Genomic DNA, 19,472 nt, shown 5'->3' with positions numbered 1-19,472 from the left:
TTTTTGATGCGGTACCGTCTGAGGGATCCAAGGTCACGGGCATTCAATGTTACGTGTAGTGATTTCTCCAGATTCTCTGAGCCTTTTGATGACATTACAGACCGTAGATGGTGAAATCCCTAAAGTCCTTGCAATAGCTTGTTGAGAAATGTGGTTCTTAAACTGCTTGACAATTTTTTTTCCCAGTTCGAACGTTAAGTATCTTGTCTTTGCAGTCTATTCAATTGAATATAGGTTGAAAGGGATTTGCAAATCATTGTTTTTATTTACCCTTTACACAACGTAACAAGCTTCACTAGTTTTGGGGTAGAAAAATATAAAGTAGTGTTTTGAGACACATGCTTTCTCTCGGCTTAAGTTGCCAGCAATTTTGAGTTATGCGCCTCATTGAAACGAGTTGAGGCATGGTAAATGGTAAAAGTGTGGTGCTGTGGGGGTGGTGGGGGGGGGGGTCACTATTTAAAATTACTTTGATCTATTTCAGTAGGATTTGAAATACACATGTTTTGAGATAAGTGCTCCATCATGGAACCAATTGAGGTTCTACTTAGTGTAAATATGAAAATTGAGTAAAGAGAAACAGTGGAAATAAATAATCACAAAACATTTGTCGATCTATGCCTCCCCCTACTACGCACAACGCAAATAGATTGCAGTCTCGTGCGACACACGTACAACTGCACATCCCGGGACAGTGAACTGAAGTGTTCAATTATATTTATATAGCGCTTTTCTCCTGTGACTCAAAGCGCTTTTACATAGTGAAACCCAATATCGAAGTTACATTTAAACCAGTGTGGGCGGGGTGGGTAAAGTGTATTGCCCAAGGACACAACGGCAGTGATTAGGGATGGCAGAAGCGGGGATCGAACCGGGAACCCTCAAGTTGCTGGCACGTCCACTCTACCAACCTGAGCTATACCGCCCAGAAAACAAAGGATTGTGAATAGTAAAATGCAATTAAAGCAAACAAAGGGTATTTTACAGTTTAGTAATACTTTAACAGCAGACAGGCAAATACACAAAACATACAATAGTCCAAATCACTTCCATACGATCTACACACATCCACTGAGTACAACACAGGGGTTATTATTGTTTTTAGCCTACTTGTAAGACAGTAGCTGGATATTTCAGTCAGCAAAGGAGCGTATGAGGGCTTTTTTCTCCATGTGTACATACTGTAGGTCCTCAGTAGAGCACAGAAGCACACACAGTGCACTTCCTCGGTCTGCAATATTTCACAGTTTTAATTATTTCCAAGTGTCTTAACTGCTGTCTTGTTGAGTGTCCACTGTACTTATAAGTATTCGAACCATTTCTGATCCTAGCATTTTCATCGATTTCAGTCATGTAGCGTCTCGCAAAACTTTCAAATCCAACAAATGAAAGACATTTTGTAAAGGTGAACTCCTTCAGCTATATAGACACGGCAATAGTTGAAGTGTTGATTTCCTTTAAAATGACAGCAGGAGTCAAATGAACCAAGGGCGGTCGCTATTATTTCGCATAATTTACATATCAAAATAAAATCAGCATCTGCAAAATATACAGCTGCTGAAATAATTGGATATGACGCGGTGCCGCTATTGCTCTGTGACTATTGTTAAAAAAAAATAAAAATAAAAGTGTCAGTGCTGTGATTAAAATGGTCTTACAAACTCATGGCATCAAGTAATAAACGTGGAAATACATATCATTACATTGTTTACAGTACCGTGTGACTTACATTAAACAAAAACATAAGTATGATATAATTACTTTTAAAATGATAAACCATTAAAAATACATTTGTATTGCATTAAATAGAACCACATTGGGGGAACAACATATAATAAGATGATCTTTGCTGCTGTATAATTTGGGGATTTCTGTAGTTTGAGAACTATTCGGCACACACAAATGCTGTCTTAGTTCGGGTCGTCTCAGAGATCTGAAGTATTTTCAATAAATAAATGAGCCGAAGCCATACTTGCCAACCCTCCCGGATTTTCCTGGAGACTCCCGAAATTCAGCGCCTCTCCCGAAAAACTCCCGGGACAACTTTTCTCCCGAAAATCTCCCAAAATTCAGGCGGAGCTGGCCACGCCCCCTCCAGCTCTAGACCTGTTGTGACCCTCTTAAACAGGACAATACTGCCATCTACTGTACATAGAAAAGAATGTAAATATATTCTACATTTAAGTGCAGTCAAGGAACATGCACTAGGGAGTCTGTTCTGAAGCCCACAGTAAAGAGACGTAACTTCATCTCATCGCCTGGTTATTGCCTCCAACCCAATATATTACACCGTCGACGAGCAAAATGAAGAAATACACTTGTAAGTTCCAGAACGAATGGAAACAAGAATTTCAGTTTATCCAGGAGAGTTCGAAGGGGAAGGGGTATGCTGCCCGTAAATTTTGTAGAATAGACTTCTCCATTGAACACGGCGGCCGAACGGATATACTCAGCCATGAACGGTCAGCGAAGCACAAAGCGTCCGCAGCGCAGCATCGTTCACAACCCAGTATTATGGCCCACCTCGCAAAATGGAGACTCGATGGTGTATCTTATGCTGAGACAAAGATGGCTATGCTGATAGCTGGAAGCAACATCCCGTTCTCATTTGCGGATGTCTACAACAAATCCGTGAAGGATGTTACCGGATTTGGAGATCACTCGCTAATACGCAAATGGCAGAACAAACGTTACTCAAATAGTGAAAGGTAAGTGTTGTTGTTTTTATTAGTAACCAGCAAGCACAGTACAGTTAGTAGAACTGTGTTTTTATTACTGTGTATTTGATAGGTGCCGTCAGAAATTCAACTATTTCTTTTATTTCTATATATAATAAAATAAATATATTTAGCTAGAATTCGCTGAAAGTCAAGTATTTCATATATATATATATATATATATATATATATATACACTGTATATATGAAATATATATGAAATACTCGAGTTGGTGAATTATACGCCACCCCTCATAACCACACCCCCCCCACACCCCACCTCCCGAAATCTGAGGTCTCAAGGTTGGCAAGTATGGCCGAAGCAGCAGTTAAATTAGTGGTGAATAAAATGAATTTATGAATGAATAAAGGCCTTTCTTAAGAGCTGCACAGTTTGTATGCTTAAAAAAATCGATTTACATCAGAATCAAGATTTGTGTTTATTTTGATTTTAAAACGATTTTTTATTTTAAACAATCACATGTTTAATTATTATTTTAATAATATATTTCTCAAAAGGTTTTTTTAGGCCAGCTCCGTGCTTACTCATTGTCAAACATCAAGCAGCCAATAGGAGCTTTCGGAACCTCTTTTTAAAATATTTTATTATAATCCTGAAAACAAATAATATATTGCAAGTAATGGTTTGAATCGTCAATTTGGAATGAAATTCTCACGCCAAGAATTTGAATCTAATCGAATCGGGAGTAATTGTAAAATATTCATCCCGACTGCACTGATTCAGATTTGTGCTTAACCAAACATTTCCTTAGGTACCCTTGAAAATCTATTTAATTATGTTAATTATTATACAGAATGAGGCCTCAAGGTGCTTCTTGTGTGTCCTCCCAAGAACCAGCATCCTCTGCAGTAGACATTTGTTTTTGGTCTATTTCTTTTGTCAAAAGTTTTGAAAAAAAATGCAAAACACAAATATTAACTGCAAAGGACGTTGGCTCTCAGGATTTGTTCATCTTTTAAAGCCAACATGTAAAAGCACAATGCTTAGGTGTATATGTTAAAATGATGTCAAATTGTGGACTTATTGACCTGATGTTATTGTACTATTTTCTTTTTTTGTCAACTCATACAGTCAATTTAAAGATGGGAAACGTTGGCTTGAGAGTCAATAATAACTGAATAAGGAGAATGTAGCACACATGGTACTAAGTCCCCAGCAGCTAACTTGATCTCTTATTCTTGTTCAGTTCATTCATGCGTTTTTCTCTTATATTATCTTGTGTGTCTTCTTCTGGATTGATGTCTTCACTTCGAATCACCCCCAGACGTCCCATTGCGTGTGCTTTGACGGGTGAGTTTGTTCAGAGCCACAAGGAGGAAGAATGAAGATATTGCACCAAAACATACAGTAAGAGGCTATACTCAGTTGGTCCGGACGCTGCCGTCTCAACATGGCTGTAAGAATGTTGACCAGAGTGGTGACATGTCGGGGTCTTCTCATCGCTGGCTTCTCTTTTCAGTAGAGAGCTTTTTGTCCTTGACTTTCAAATTCAGACCAGGCGTCATTTAGTTCCATGAAAATCATCTTGGCGTATTGTTCATAGGGCTGTCCTGTTGCCTGTGAGGGGGGGGGGGGGAGTAAAAGCACAATATAAATCGGTGAGGGAAAAACTTAGTTGCTGCCTTGACATTATTTCAGTGAAATGATGTGCAAATCATGACCGAATAGAGAGGTTAGGAGAGGGTTGTCACACTCATTTTTAGCTCAGGGGCCACATGGAGGAAAATCTATTCCCACATCGGCCGGATGGGTAAAATCATGGTATAATAAATTAAAAATACAACAACGACAACTTCAGATTGTTTTCTTTGTTTTACCTTGGCCAAAAATAGAACAAGGACATTCTGAAAATGTTCAAACACAAGAAAAAAAATACAAAAATGAGGGGTATTTTATTTGAACTAAGCAAAATTATCTGCCAATAGAACAAGAAAATTCGGCTTGTCAAGATTTTCCAAAACAAGTAAAATTAGCTAACTTCAATGAACCCAAAAATACTTTAAAATAATTATATTCTCACTAATAACAAGTGCGCTTTTCTTGGTAGAAAAAAAGAGACATTTTTGCTCATCCATCCATCCATCCATTTTCTACCGCTTATTCCCTTTCGGGGTCGCGGGGGGCGCTGGCGCCTATCTCAGCTACAATCGGGCGGAAGGCAGGGTACACCCTGGACAAGTCGCCACCTCATCGCAGGGCTAACATAGATAGACAGACAACATTCACACTCACATTCACACACTAGGGCCAATTTAGTGTTGCCAATCAACCTATCCCCAGGTGCATGTCTTTGGAAGTGGGAGGAAGCCGGAGTACCCGGAGGGAACCCACGCATTCACGGGGAGAACATGCAAACTCCACACAGAAAGATCCCGAGCCTGGATTTGAACCCAGGACTGCAGGAACTTCGTATTGTGAGGCAGACGCACTAACCCCTCTGCCACCGTGAAGCCCAATATGTTGAAAAATATTCTTAAATTAAGTAACTGCTAGTGCCATTATCTTGACATAATGATATGCGCTCGGCATAAGTTTTTTTTTTCCATGCTTGAAGTAAGAACTTGTTACTTTAAAAAAGTAGTTTTATACTTGTGAGTGTTAATGACACAGCTTTGCATCAGTTGATATTCGAGTTTCAAGCATGTTTTACTCAATATAGGCAATAAAATCTCAGCTACAAGCTGTAATATCTTACTGAGATAATTTAGGACCAAAACCCTTAGAAGAAGTAAAATACTCTAACATAACATCTGCTTAGTGAGAATAATTATCTTATCAGATAAATTATAGAGCAAATATCACCCTTATTTGAGATACTTAATCTTACTTAGATTTCAGTTTTTGCAGTGCACATATTAGAAATAATCCTGTGGACACAACATTTCAAGTTATTAAAAAAGTCTGGGGAAGAAAATTGATGAAGATTCAAAAACACCATTAAAAACAAAATGAAATTAGACGTAATCTCGGTGTTTCTACAAACCAACTAAACTTTAAGTCACAGCCCATCCACCAAAACTAAATGAAACATAAATAAAAGCTCTTCTATGTATCAGCTATCTCATTTGTCATTTCCATTGTTGACTTTCTTTAAATTTGCACATAAGAAAATAATTTTCACAGAACTATATCAATGCAGAATTTTAAGTGAGGTTACCAATTGTTTATTTTACTCCTGTTTGCTTTACATTGGGTTGAGGGGGAGGAGTCACAGCCCCGCTCTACCATGCTTGGTATACTCGCTGGCCCCAATATAAACTATTTGCTTGCATAACAGTATTGCTATTGTGACACCCAATGGACACTTTTAGAACAGCAGTTTTTTTTTTTTTTTTTTTTAAATGAAGCTCAATTTTACACTTAGCAAGCTCAACTCGTGGGCCGAATTGAACCTGTTCGCGGGCCTGATCTGGCCCGTGTTTTTTACATCCCTGGGTTAGGACAAAAGAGGATTCTATCTAGAAGTGGCATGGGTCAGTTCAGAATCCACAACATTTTCAACTGAAGAATGGGGAGAGGTGTGGATTTTTCCCTGATTGTATTGACATTATTCTAAATTGGCTATGATTAAGATTTACCATACCATACCAACTTTATTTATAAAGCCCTTTAAAAACAACCACAGTTGAAGTACAAAGGGCTGTACACCACAAAGAAATAAAGGCAAAGGACGGACTAAAAAAAAAAAAACACATTGAAATAGCAAACAAAAATTACCCTAAGAACAATGTGTTAGATAAAAAGCAGTTAAAACGTTAAAAACAGTTAAAAAAGTTAAGTTAAAAACAGTTTAAAGTCTCATGCTGGGTTAAAAGCCAATGAATAAAAATGGGTTTTAAGAAGGGTCTTAAAAATAGCCAAAGAAGGGGCCTGTCTCACATGGAGAGGGAGATCGTTCCAGAGTTTGGGACCCGCAATAGAGAAGGCTCTGTCCCCTCTGAGCTTGCGCTTTGATTTGGGTACCTCCAGGATCAGCTGATGAGCTGACCTGAGGGACCAGGTGGGGGCATAGAGGCGGAGCAGCTCAGAGAGGTAAGGTGGGGCAAGACCATGTAAGGATTTAAAAACGAGTAAGATCATTTTAAAATGGACTCTAAAAGACACGGGCAGCCAGGGGAGCGAGGCTAAAACAGGAGTATTGTGCTCTCTTTTTCTTGTGTTTGTTAAAAGTCGGGCAAATGCATTTTGGGCCAGCTGCAGACGTGAGAGAGAGGATTAATTAATACCAAAATACAAAGAGTTACAGTAAAACAGCCGAGATGTAATGAAGGCATGGATTACTGTCTCAAACTGTTGCCTAGAAAGGTTTTTAAGCTAGGCCAGCTGACGTAAATAATTTGAACCGCAATGCAAAAATTCAGACTAATAAGCCCAATTAGAATTATTAAGTATTGTCGAGAGAAAAAGAAGGTAAGCTGCGAGTATTCTATTTTGCGTCCTCTTCTACTGAGGTTTTCCTTGAGGTACTTTGGGAAATGCTCAAAGAGTATTAGGAAACAGGCAATGGAGTCTATGAACAAGCACGGATACCTGGAAATGATGATTTTTGTTAAATTGTTTTAGCTTCTTAACTATATCAATTTTGAAGTTATTATGGACCAGGACGACAAACAAAAAGGTGATCAAAATAATAGTTTTACATGCCTTTATCCACACTGTATAAGGGTGCTCCAGTCTGGCAAAAGACTAAGTTAGTTATCTACCATCTATCCATCCATTTTCTACCGCTTATTCCCTTTGGGGTTGCTGGTGCCTATCTCAGCTACAATCAGGCGGAAGGCGGAGTACACCCCGGACAAGTCGCCACCTCATCGCAGGGCCAACACAAATAGACAGACAACATTCACACTCACATTCACACACTAGGGCCAATTTAGTGTTGCCAATCAACCTATCCCCAGGTGCATGTCTTTGGAGGTGGGAGGAAGCCGGAGTACCCGGAGGGAACCCATGCAGTCACGGGGAGAACATGCAAATTCCACACAGAAAGATCCCGAGCCCGGGATTGAACACAGGACTACTCAGGACCTTCGTATTGTGAGGCAGACACACTAACCCCTCTACCACCGTGCTGCCCAGTTAGCTACCAATTACTTGAAAAAATATTAATAAGTAATGACTGTCTGATTCATTTTCAGGAGCAAAAATTACATAAAAAGAATTTCCATCCATCCTTTTTTTACCGCTTGTCCCTTTCGGGGTGGCGGGGGGTGCTGGAGCCTATGAATTTGTTAGTGAAATGTCAGTCTTTTGGATGCTATGGCTAAACGAATCAACAGCACCTCTGCTGTTTTCAATTTGGTAGATTACCCACCACCCTGCCACTTATAGCATGCACCATTTTAAAGTTGCACACACCATTTAGTAAATAACAAACTAAGCATCTAAGCCAGGACTCTGCAACCCGCCTCTGTGCCTCCTTGTTGCGGCTCCCTTAGCTTTTTTTTTTAAACCGCGGAGTGAGAAAAGTCTGCATTTTTAAAATGAGTTCTGTCATTTCCGACTGTCTTTGAGGCTGTGAATGTGCACAGGCTGAGTCCTGAGGCGCAAGGAAGGCAAGTAAAAGAAACTGGAAGCCTGTGTGTTCAGTTCAGCTTCTTGAGTTTTCAACCCTTTGGATAAGCTAGAAAAGGAAAAATGTTTAATTTCATATGAACTGATAGTTTCTGCTGTAAAATATAAAAAAAAAAAATTAAAAAAAAGATGAAAACATGTATGTTTTGTGGTTCTATACTATTTTTTTTTTTTCAGTGGAAGAGGTGGGAAACATGTCTATTTGAAAGTAAAGGTTGCAGACCTTTGCTTTAAGCAAATATTATTTCACCCTTTGGAGAGTTACTCAATATCAGGTAGCTCATGAGCTACTTGTTGTGAGACCCCTGCTCTATACAATATAGTAGTTGTGCTTTCTTCTTGCAACATGGTATCATCTTCTAGGATCTAGGTCAGTGCTGATGAGCAAACTACTCACTATAAAACACATTGACTCCTACTGAACTTTGGTCAAAGATTGTCAAAAACAGGCTTTCAACCACTGGCAGAAACACTCTTCTGTCTGATGCTGCAGCCAGCCATGAAACAGTGTCAACAAACAGAGATTCTTGACACATGACTGAAGAGTCAAATGGAAAGAGACCAGATTACTAAAAGACAGTCTTATGCAAACAAGTCAATTTGACACATGATTGCACAACTGGCTCAAGCCAGTTTCCACTTGATTGGTTAGAAAATGTTCTTAAACATCTCACCAAACTCTAAATTAATCCAGCAAACTAGTCTGAATACCATGTTTTTATGATTGGAATCATTGCATCTTAAATTGATTGATTACTGGCTATTGATTTGTGAAACAGACACACCCCAGTAACATTCAGGGGTGTGTCTATGTTGATAAGAGAGGATAAATAGAGGGCGAAGGACACCATTTTCTACTACTCCATCACTCTTTTTCAATCATCTCACCAGTTCCGAGTCTTACATTTTTTGACTGCTGACCTGATGGTGGTGGTCTTCTTTTCTGAAGGACCATTTCAACAAGAGTTCTTTCCGATCCTTGACTTCAGTCGCAAGAATGCTCATGCTTATTCTGATTCTAGTGGAGTCCATCCTGGCAGCCCCGCAGGTAATGAAATCCAGCAACGTAATAGTAGACGATATCAACATTTTCCTGACCATGGCTTGGCAAGTGGCTCAGCACATACAGCCTAATTCCAGCTGTTACGTCTGTGGTTTTATGCCCTACACTGCTGGAGAAGGCTTACCTCTGATGGCCCTGCCCGCCTCTGACTGCGACACCTGCCATCTACTGCATATCCCATTTGCTCAGTCTTACTCCCACCCCGAATGCCGTCCCCTCTCAAAAATGAGACCTCTTAACTGTTCTGGACCACACGTGAATTGCAACAGGTGCGTGAAAGCCCCCACACCTGTTCCGGTACTGCTCATTCCTCAGAAATTCGCCTGGTGCCTTGAGAATGATGGAACATCACCTGTAGGAGAATCAGACTGCCTACACACATATAAATGGGACCCGAGAAAACCAAACGGCGAGTTTCAGGTTCTGAAATCAGCTCCCCAGCAGTGCTTAGAGACTGCAGGCCCAACTCGGCTTAATGCACTCGCTCACCACACTGCCAGCTGCTCCATATCCTCTCCGATAGGAATGTACTGGGTGTGTGGAAACCTGGCTTACCCCTATCTTCCAGTGGATTACACGGGACGCTGTGGTTTAGCATATGTCATCCCAGCTATGAGAGTGACTCAGTCTTTGCCGACGAAACCTTCTCTTCACAGAATGAGACGTGGCGTTTCTGACGCGTTCTGGACACATCATCAATCTCCATTCAAAAACGCAATTGGTTCTCTTCTGCCTTTTTATGGAGTTATGTCGGCTTTAGATCAAATTGCTGATCTGTCCCATGCAATAGAAACGATCGCTAATGACACCGCCCGGGCACTCATGCTTATGTCGAGTGAACTCGCCTCTGTTAGACTGCTAGCTTTGCAGAACCGAGCAGCTTTGGATTTTCTTTTAGCGGCCCAAGGGGGTACCTGTGCTGTGATAGGATCTGAATGTTGTACCTTTGTGCCGGACTATAACGTCACCATTGGTAATATAATTCATCACCTCCAAGATACTGCAACTTCTTTCCATCAGGACAACAGTTCTTTATTTGACTGGCTAAGGCCCACCTTTGGCTCTTTGACTTTTCACATTGTTGAGGGGGTGATCATTTTTCTGCTTGCATGTTTCATATTGTCGCTGTTTATATCACTTATCAAAAGGTTACTGTCCAAAGTTTGTTAAAGTACTACAATCATTTGATGATTTGCCTCATAACTAATAGGAGTGTCCAATACAACTTTTTCACTTCTGATGCAGTACTGATATTGAAGCGATGAGTGTTGGCCGATACTAATAATATTTCGATATGATATCTAGCAGGAATTATAGTACATAATTGTATTATGTTGTAGCGTGAATTATTAGAAAAGGTTTGACCAAGTGAAATTATTAAATTATTTAAAGAACTTTATGAAAGATTTATGCTTTTGAAGTGGGGTATGCATTTCTGTTTTGGCAACACCGAGTGGTCATAATTCATTAAGGTCACCCATTCCATGCATTTTCTACCACTTGTCCCCCTCTGGGTTACGGGGGCAGGGGGGCTGGAGCCTATCCCAGCTGCGCACAGGTGCAAGGGAACTTCATTGCAGGCCCAACAGACACAGATCATTTCCAAAAGGTTTCTGCCATTTAAACTTTGTATCTGTAAGTAATATACAACTATGATTACGTGATACGTGTTTATATTGACAAATTTTCATGTTTTAGACCTCAATATTGTTCAATTAAGGACACTTATTACATATGTGTAGCACGTGCGCTATTGTGTGCTTAGCTGTTGTGTAGCTGCTATCTCCTAGTAGCCTATAGCCTAGGCATGTTCCCTTTTTTTAAAAGACTTCAATAAAATACAAGAAAATAGCAACTTTGTGTGCTTATTGGAGGACATTTAGGTATTAACTGGTTGTCCAGCTGTGCAAAGGTAAACACACTGCAGGGCTGTTTATATTCAGACCTTATATCTGAGATTTTACATGCAAGCCAGTACCATCCAGTACATGTTTTTTTTATCTGTAATCAGTCTGAATTTCAGAGCGGGACACCCCTAATCCCTACTTTGACATACTTTTAGTCTCATTCAGTAAGTTAAAGCCATTTAATTAAACTTACACTCTATGTGAATGTATATTATACTGGTGAATCATTGCTAAACTAGTTTGATAACACTCGAAAAGGGTAGTAGTTTGGTTGTGGGCATATCTATATAAATGTTTATAACATTGATACCAAGGTGGGTATGTGTATCAGATTGATACTAGCATCATGGGGTTGATACTTTTGCTGAAGTTTCTATTTTTTACGCAAAGTAAATTACTCTATATTCCTGAGTTTATGCAACCATGGCATCTCTCCTAGTCTGTCTTTGCAAACAACACATTTCTTTCTTTCTGCAAACGTGACTCCTCCCATTTGTACTCTGCTGACATTCATTTTTACCAATAAGCTCCTGCAGTGAAAGTTATTTTTTATTTTCCTGTTGGCATTTGTATAATTATGTTTTCACAATGTTGATAGTTTGTCCAAAATAATTGTGTAGTTGAACATAGTAAGGGAGCTATTTTGAATAATGTTATACTGTTACACTGTTTCATATTGTTGCATTTAGTCCAAAAACATTGTTTTGTATAAAATATTAGGTGTTATAATAATCATATCAACTAATTAGAGTTGATTCAATATTCATGACATTTAAGTCAAGAGTATTGGTATCCTTGTACAGTCTTACATTTACAAATCCCAGTATCACACAACCCTAGTAGTGAGCACTTGCGGTAATTCTATTGTATTGTAAGTGAATCTTTATATTAGATATTGTTTTAATAACATTAACTTCCTTCTCATCTCAGAAAGGTTGTGTCTTATCCTTCTCACCTTATCTGGGTGCACGACGAGGACGGCTTTGCGGTAGACCTTTTTGACCTGATCTGGAGTGACCAGGTCAGCCATGCTTACAGGCTTCCAACGTGTTTCTCCTTCCCACAACACTGTATGCATAGTGGAAAGGAGGGCTCGGATGTTCCGCTCCTTCCCCTCAATCCAATCCAGAATCTGGAAAGCAAACAGGGAAGAAAGGGCTGTGATTAACCAGTAATCTCCACATTTGAAAATTATGTTGCCGCTTGGTTTGAATGTGAAACCAAATACAAAGTTAAGCAAGAAATAAAGTAACCCCTAACATACATTTTCAGGGGAATCTGTTTTAGTATTATTGATCTGCAATTATTGACTTCAAACTTGAATACCCTTTTAAATGCAGTTGTCAAAATACAAACATACTTAATACAGTCCTCAATAAACGCTAATTTATAAAAATAAATACATCTCAGTATCTAACTTGCTTGTGCAAAATTATGAATTGAATTGAGAATGTTTCCCTAATTTTGATTTAATTCTATTAATTTGAATTGAAGAAGTACAACAGGAAATAGAATTCTAATTGGTATTAAAGGACATATAATTTAAATTCTATGAACTTCCAGGTTATAATATTGTTGTATTGCAGAGTCACGCTTGCCACTATATGCCATACATTACCTTTTGTCATATTTCATAGAAATATTATTTCTATGAACCCAGTATGCATAACTAAATGACAGCATATGTGCTCATCAACAACTACGAATAAAACTGTCGTCTATTGTCCATCCTGCAACCATTTTCTGCAACCAGACAACATTCACACTCACATTCACACACTAGGGCCAATTTAGTGTTGCCAATCAACCTATCCCCAAGTGCATGTTTTTGGACGGTCATCTATTCAACAGATTATTTAATTTGATGTATTATAACTGGGAAATGTAATGTTTTCCACCATAAATTTGACAGAATATTGAAAATGGAGGGGAATTTGCATTTACTGGTAATTTTAGTGTTTGTAAACGTGACATGTTCTTCCTGTTACTTGACTTAACTGCCATTAATTGAATTCAACTTCCTGTCAATCCAATTCAAATTGCAGTTCAACAACATGTTGGGTGCACATTTAGTAAAAATGTCAAATCTTCAGATGAATTAAATTCAAATTCAAAATTCTGAATTTTTCACAAGCCTGGTATCCATCATCTATTCTATATATATGCCTTTTATTCTGCAACACATCCCATGTGACCTAGGTGGTACCTCTCCATTAAATCGCATCGCACTCACAATCACATCTATGGACAACTTAGACACTTCAATTAGTCTTATCAGTGCTCATCAGGTCTGAGCCAAAAGTTACAGTGTTCCCTGAATGTCAGCCTCCTACTTTGGTAAAATGCACCAGCATATATTCACACTACAAATACTGTACCCTATTTCATTAATACCTACCTTTATTTTCTCAGGGTCCATCTCTTTGGCCATTTCCTCCTTTCTCATTTCTGCTATAGTCCTAGGTCCTTTCTTGTCTTTGGCCCCTGCAAAGCCTTGACCAGACAGCAGGTCATCAAAGTTGGTATCAGAGGCCTTGGGCTTATTAGGGCCTGCGATAGAGGATAAAGAAAGAGATTAAAAACCAGTCCTGTGTTGTCCGATTTTTAAAAAGGCAAAGCAATCGGTTTATATCTTACCAATTCCTGTCTGTGCTTTAGCCCCTGCACTGGGTGACCCACCCCCCATCGGAGAGAAGCTAATGTTGTAGTTGGGTCGGTTCTGTGGGGAAGTGTGAGACATGGGCGTATGGCTGGGGCTGGGCTTCGGCTGTGGAGTGGGGCTTTGTCCTTGCGCTTGCCATCCTCCAGCACCAGCGTTAGGCTGCCATGATGGGAAACCCGCTCCTGATTGGGGCTGCCACCCTGGCGCATGCTGTGGAGATGGAGGCGGCCGGGACGGGGAACCCATGGGAGGAAAGGAAGGGGTCGTCCCAGTTGGTGTTGTGGGCTTGCTGGAGAATCCAGAACCTCCTAAAACACATTCAGTCAACAAAGTGGTGGTCAACCAAACCAATATGGCTACTGTGCAGCAAAGAGTGAGCAAACAAAGTACGCAAGAGGTCTAGATGTTAGAGTTAAAAGCAGATAAAAGCAGAAAAACTAACAATGCCATGGAATCGATTCATATACTTTCTCAAAATAAGTATTGTCGAGTGATAAAGGATTATCCTTCCGTCGCGTTCCAAGACATGTCGAACTATCTGGTGTTCCAGACGTCATGCTATACGGCAAAACAGATGAAAACTTGGCAAAGCATGAAGTTATACAGCTTCTTTGTGTATGGCTGGGACAAGGAATTTGGTATCAATATTCTTCCAGAGAAATGATGGATCTTTTTTGCTAGGGTAAGATCGCATTTCATGATTACAGTAGTATTTTGCGAGGACGCGTCCTTGTAAACAAACTGCGAGCAGCACTCGAATTACTGTTGTTTTTCATTTTCCCATTTGGTTATCCACTCAGAGAGAACATTAAGAATGAGAAAATACTAAAGGTTAAAAGTATATCAAACAAAACTTTTAACGAAGTGGTCACTGAAAACTTGTCCATTCTCAACTCTGCTACCTTGGACTGGAGTTCTAATTTCAAGAACCCCTTTTTTCGTCATCGTGTCATAAAATCTTGAACTTGTTTGCCCTTCTTCATTACCTCTTGAGGAACTGTGAATAAACTTTTATCCTTTTCGCGATTTGAACGGTGCAACAGCCTACCTAAAACAACACAAGCATAGGGCATTTTTATTTGGGAAAGGCCAAATGACGCTTTGACAACAGATGGTTACTTGACCACCACTTCTGAGTCATCCATATTTAATGAGCCGGACGTGACGTCAGGTAAATACAAAGAGTAGCATAATTATAACCAAAAATGTAACACTACCAAGAACTTACCTCTAAGGCTTCCTCCGAGGTTGCCTATGTCAGCAAAAGGGTCCAGCGTATTTGGCTTGGTTTGATGGGTGGGTGTGTTGTGGACTGAACTTGTTGGGCTTGTAGTGGCTGATCGACTGCCCATTCCCAAACCTCCTCCTCCTCCAAAAAAAAATACATTAAAAACATCTATTTTGAGTTCAACTCAGCATTTTTAAAATGTAAAACCGTCTTACTCAGTTTACATTTTGTAATACAGGCTTCTGCTCTAAGCGAACACAGAAGGAAAAAGCTGTTGTCGATTCCACTAAGCATACCTGTGTTTGTGGTAACGGTTCTGTTCCATTCCCAACCCCCCATGACATTTTGCTGCTGAATGTTGACAGCTGGGGTGCCAGTATGTACTGGGGAACTCCGACCTGTCCAAGCACATGAGATTTGCCACAATGCACATTGAAAATGTAAGCGAGCAATGTGGGGTCACCCAATACAAACAAAACAGGTCCAATAACAGATGGATGGATGCAACAATGCATACAGCAAGTACACATTAGCTGTGGTGGCTTGAAGGAATCATTCAAATATATATCCTAGTTCAGGTTCACGAGTTTCATTGTTCATGAAAAACATACAGCCTTATCTACTAATGGTTTTTGTACACTAAAATGATAGCACACGCAAAGCTGATCTACTAAATTTTTGCACTGAAGATTGCGTCTGTTCAATATGCAAAATAAAGAGTGCAATCCATGTAGATGCAGAATACATGCTGATTATTACAACGCCCACAATACTGGAAGGAGAAGACGCAAATATAATAATTTAGTGCTCGCAATGTGATTTATCAAGACAAAAACTGTTTTGCGACTGCGCCTATATTTAATATTGAATTCTGCGCGCAAACTGGCACATTTGTGCACAAATGGCTGGGAGAAAGGAGGCGCTCGTGCTGCACGAGAGAAACAATGTGGGTCTGCTTGCGTGTCAATACAGTTGGATATTAATTGGGGCGGTATGGCGTAGAGGGGAGAGCGGCCGTGCCGGAAACCTGAGGGTTGCAGGTTCGCTCCCCGCCCCTTGACATCCTTGTCGCTGCCGTTGTGTCCTTGGGCAGAACACTTCACCCTTGCCCCCGGTGCCGCTCACACTGGTGAATGAATGATGAATGAATGATAGGTGGAGGTCGGAGGGGCTGTAGGGGCAAACTGGCAGCCTCGCTTCCGTCAGTCTACCCCAGGCCAGCTGTGGCTAGAATGTAGCTTACCACCACCAGGTGTGAATGAATGATGGGTTCCCACGTCTCTGTGAGCGCTTTGAGTATCTAATAATAGAAAAGCGCGATATCAAATCTAATCCATTATTATTTATTGTTATCTCAGAAACAAAAAAAAACTCAGCAATGACATTTAATAATTTCATTATTATAGCTGTGGAATGACTTAAGGGACTTATTATAACAAATTTTATTGATTCTTTTTGGTGTCTGCTGGCATTTTTTTGTTTTTATAAATTGTGTTTGTTTTTTCATATAACAATGTAAACAAATCTTGCAATATGCATTTCCTGCATCTGGATTATTCCAGACGCACCATAACAACACCGCACCGCCTCCCAAAACGCAAATTTAGAGTGCTAAAAATAGTTAGTTGTTTAGATTAAGCTTTAATATAGTCCAGAAGGGGTAGGTATTGTTACATTTGTGTTAATATCAACAACATGACAACCATATGATGCCATAAATTTGGAGGGAAATGAGTGTCTCTATGGTGACAGTTGGTATACATGCAAACACCTCAATAAAATAGGGGCACCTGCACCACTTTTGCACGTGTTATCAATTGTAAACGCAGTCTTAGTAGAATACCTGCAACACGCCTACTAATAGTATACATTTTATGTTTGCACACGCTATTTAGCACTTATTTGGGATCTTAATAGATTACGGCCTTTACAGTAAGAACTTAAAGGCCTACTGAAACCCACTACTACCGACCACGCAGTCTGATAGTTTATATATCAATGATGAAATATTAACATTGCAACACATGCCAATACGGCCTGTTTAATTTATTAAATTGCAATTTTAAAATTTCCCACGGAGTTTCATGTTGAAAACGTCGCAGAATGATTACGTGTGCGCGTGACGTCACGGACTGTCAGGAAATATTAGCTTAGCACAACTTACGGCTAAAAGTCGTCTCTTTTCATCGCATAATTACACAGTAATTTGGACATCTGTGTTGCTGAATTTGCTGAATCTTTTGTAATTTGTTCAATTAATAATGGAGACTATAAAAAACAATGCTGTTGGTGGAAAGCGGTGTATTGCAGCTGTCTTTAGCACCGAGACACAGCGAGTGTTTCTTTGTTTTTAACACAGAGCGGTCAAGCGAACATGTTTCTCTACGTCAACCAGCATGTTTTTGGAAGGGAAAATTGTGATATATATCTTACCAGAGACATCAATGGATTATTCATCCTCCTGCAGTAGCTGTTTAAAAGGCAGCTGTTCACCGCAGCCATCCGACCTCGAGGTATGTCTTTACAATCTCACTAAAACGCCATTAAACAATAAGCAGATAAGAGATCTTCCAGAATTATCCTTATAAATGTGTCTGATTACATCTGAAACGCTCACACTCCCGCCGTCCGGAGCCGTCGCTTTTTATTTTATTTTATTTTTTTATTTTTTCTAGTCCTTCGCTATCAATATCATCATCCACGAATCTTTCATCCTCGCTGAAATTAATGGGGAAATTGTCGTTTTCTCGGTCCGAATAGCTCTTGCAGCTGGAGGCTCCCATTAAAAACAATGTGAGGACGTGACGAGCCCTCACCCTTGTGACGTCATCGTCTGCGACTTCCGGTAAAGGCGAAGCTTTTTTATCAGCACCAAAAGTTGCAAACTTTATCGTCGATGTTCTCTACTAAATCCTTTCAGCAAAAATATGGCAATATCGCAAAATGATCAAGTATGACACATAGAATGGACCTGCTATCCCCGTTTAAATAAGAAAATCTCATTTCAGTAGGCCTTTAGAAAAACTGTATTCTCATATGCACTATTCTTAGCGAATGCTCAATGACAATCATAAATGTCTTAAAGTGTACAGATGCAATACAACATGCTTTTCATGTGGAGAGGACAACAGAAAAGTTGTAATATTGTCCGAAATCAGCACATAGCGGAGCAAAAGAGACATGCCTTACCAAAGCTTGTGGGCTGAAGGGTGGGGGATGGAGAGCGAGCAGCATGCAGGAAGGGGTCTGGCTGCCCCATGTTACCTGGTCCGAGGAATGAACCCATCATTTCCTGAGGCTTCGGCATGGAACCGGTCTTAAAAGGGTCAAACACTGGGAAGACACATATGATAGCAAGCCGTTTGAGAATCTGTTTAATATGCTATCCGTTGCACTTCTTATTCTACGTGTATTCACGTGTGCATGCGCAGTATTTTGCATAAGGGGTGTCCCATTACAACTTTCAATCCGATGCAATATCAGCAGAAAATCATACACATGTTTAATATTTTGTAGTGTGGGATGTTATAAAAGGTTGAAAAACACTGTCCTAATCTATGCTTAGCTGTTGTGTATTTCCTAGCTCCTAGTAGCATATAGCCTACATTTTTACGTTTTGTAATTGTTGTCACTTAAATACAAGTAATTTAGTAAAGGCCAACAACCTTGTGTGTTTATTGCAGGACATTTAGATTATAACCGGCTGTTCAGCTTTGCACAAGTACATGTGCTCCAGTATTGCTGTTTATTTCTGTGATTTCAGATCAATTCCAATTGGTTTAATTCGATAAAATCTGATATCGGACCAATATCAGTATCGGATTGGGATACCCAAATCCAAATTAGAACAATCTTAAAACCAAAGGGGTGTAGCTGAATAAATAATTAAATCAAGTCAGGTTAATAAAATGTTATATTTAACATTCTCTCTGTATGCTACTACTTTAAATGACTCCATTGTAGAATGAATAAAGGCATATTATATTCTCTGACAATCTTTTCACTGAGAAGATTTACCAGTAATCCATCCATCCATCCATTTCTACCGCTTGTTCCCTTTTGGGGTCGCGGGAGGCGCTGGCGCCTATCTCAGCTACAATCGGGCGGAAGGCGGGGTACACCCTGAACAAGTCGCCACCTCATCGCAGGGCCAACACAGATAGACAGACAACATTCACACTCACATTCAAACACTAGTAATATCTCATAATTTTGACTGCAGAAGTCCCCGTTTTTCTGCTTGGCATTGTTGCACCTTGCTTTGTATGGATTTTTAAGTACCTCAAAAAGATCAGTATG

General features: G+C 39.8%; 1 protein-coding gene across 11 annotated transcripts in view; it reads right to left on the bottom strand.

Moving 5' to 3' along the window:
• Positions 1-979: 979 nt before the first annotated feature.
• The window catches only part of dnajc6 (DnaJ (Hsp40) homolog, subfamily C, member 6), an 80,483-nt gene continuing 61,990 nt past the window's right edge, over positions 980-19,472 (bottom strand). For 7 of the 11 annotated variants that reach the window (XM_061883706.1, XM_061883707.1, XM_061883708.1 and 4 more), the window contains 7 exons: positions 18,363-18,506; positions 15,470-15,571; positions 15,174-15,314; positions 13,921-14,253; positions 13,682-13,833; positions 12,239-12,415; positions 980-4,296 (listed from right to left, as the gene is read on the bottom strand). In XM_061883706.1, coding sequence (XP_061739690.1) covers positions 4,195-4,296; positions 12,239-12,415; positions 13,682-13,833; positions 13,921-14,253; positions 15,174-15,314; positions 15,470-15,571; positions 18,363-18,506 — 1,151 coding nt within the window. In that variant the 3' untranslated portion in view covers positions 980-4,194. The remainder of the gene's footprint in view (positions 4,297-12,238; positions 12,416-13,681; positions 13,834-13,920; positions 14,254-15,173; positions 15,315-15,469; positions 15,572-18,362; positions 18,507-19,472) is intronic. The other 4 variants (XM_061883701.1, XM_061883703.1, XM_061883704.1 and 1 more) reach the window with 3 other exon arrangements.

This window comes from Nerophis ophidion, linkage group LG22, assembly GCF_033978795.1.
Source record: "Nerophis ophidion isolate RoL-2023_Sa linkage group LG22, RoL_Noph_v1.0, whole genome shotgun sequence".
NCBI lineage: Eukaryota > Metazoa > Chordata > Actinopteri > Syngnathiformes > Syngnathidae > Nerophis > Nerophis ophidion.
The sequence above is the reverse complement of the archived record's forward strand: the minus strand, read 5'-3'. Positions and strand labels throughout refer to the sequence as shown.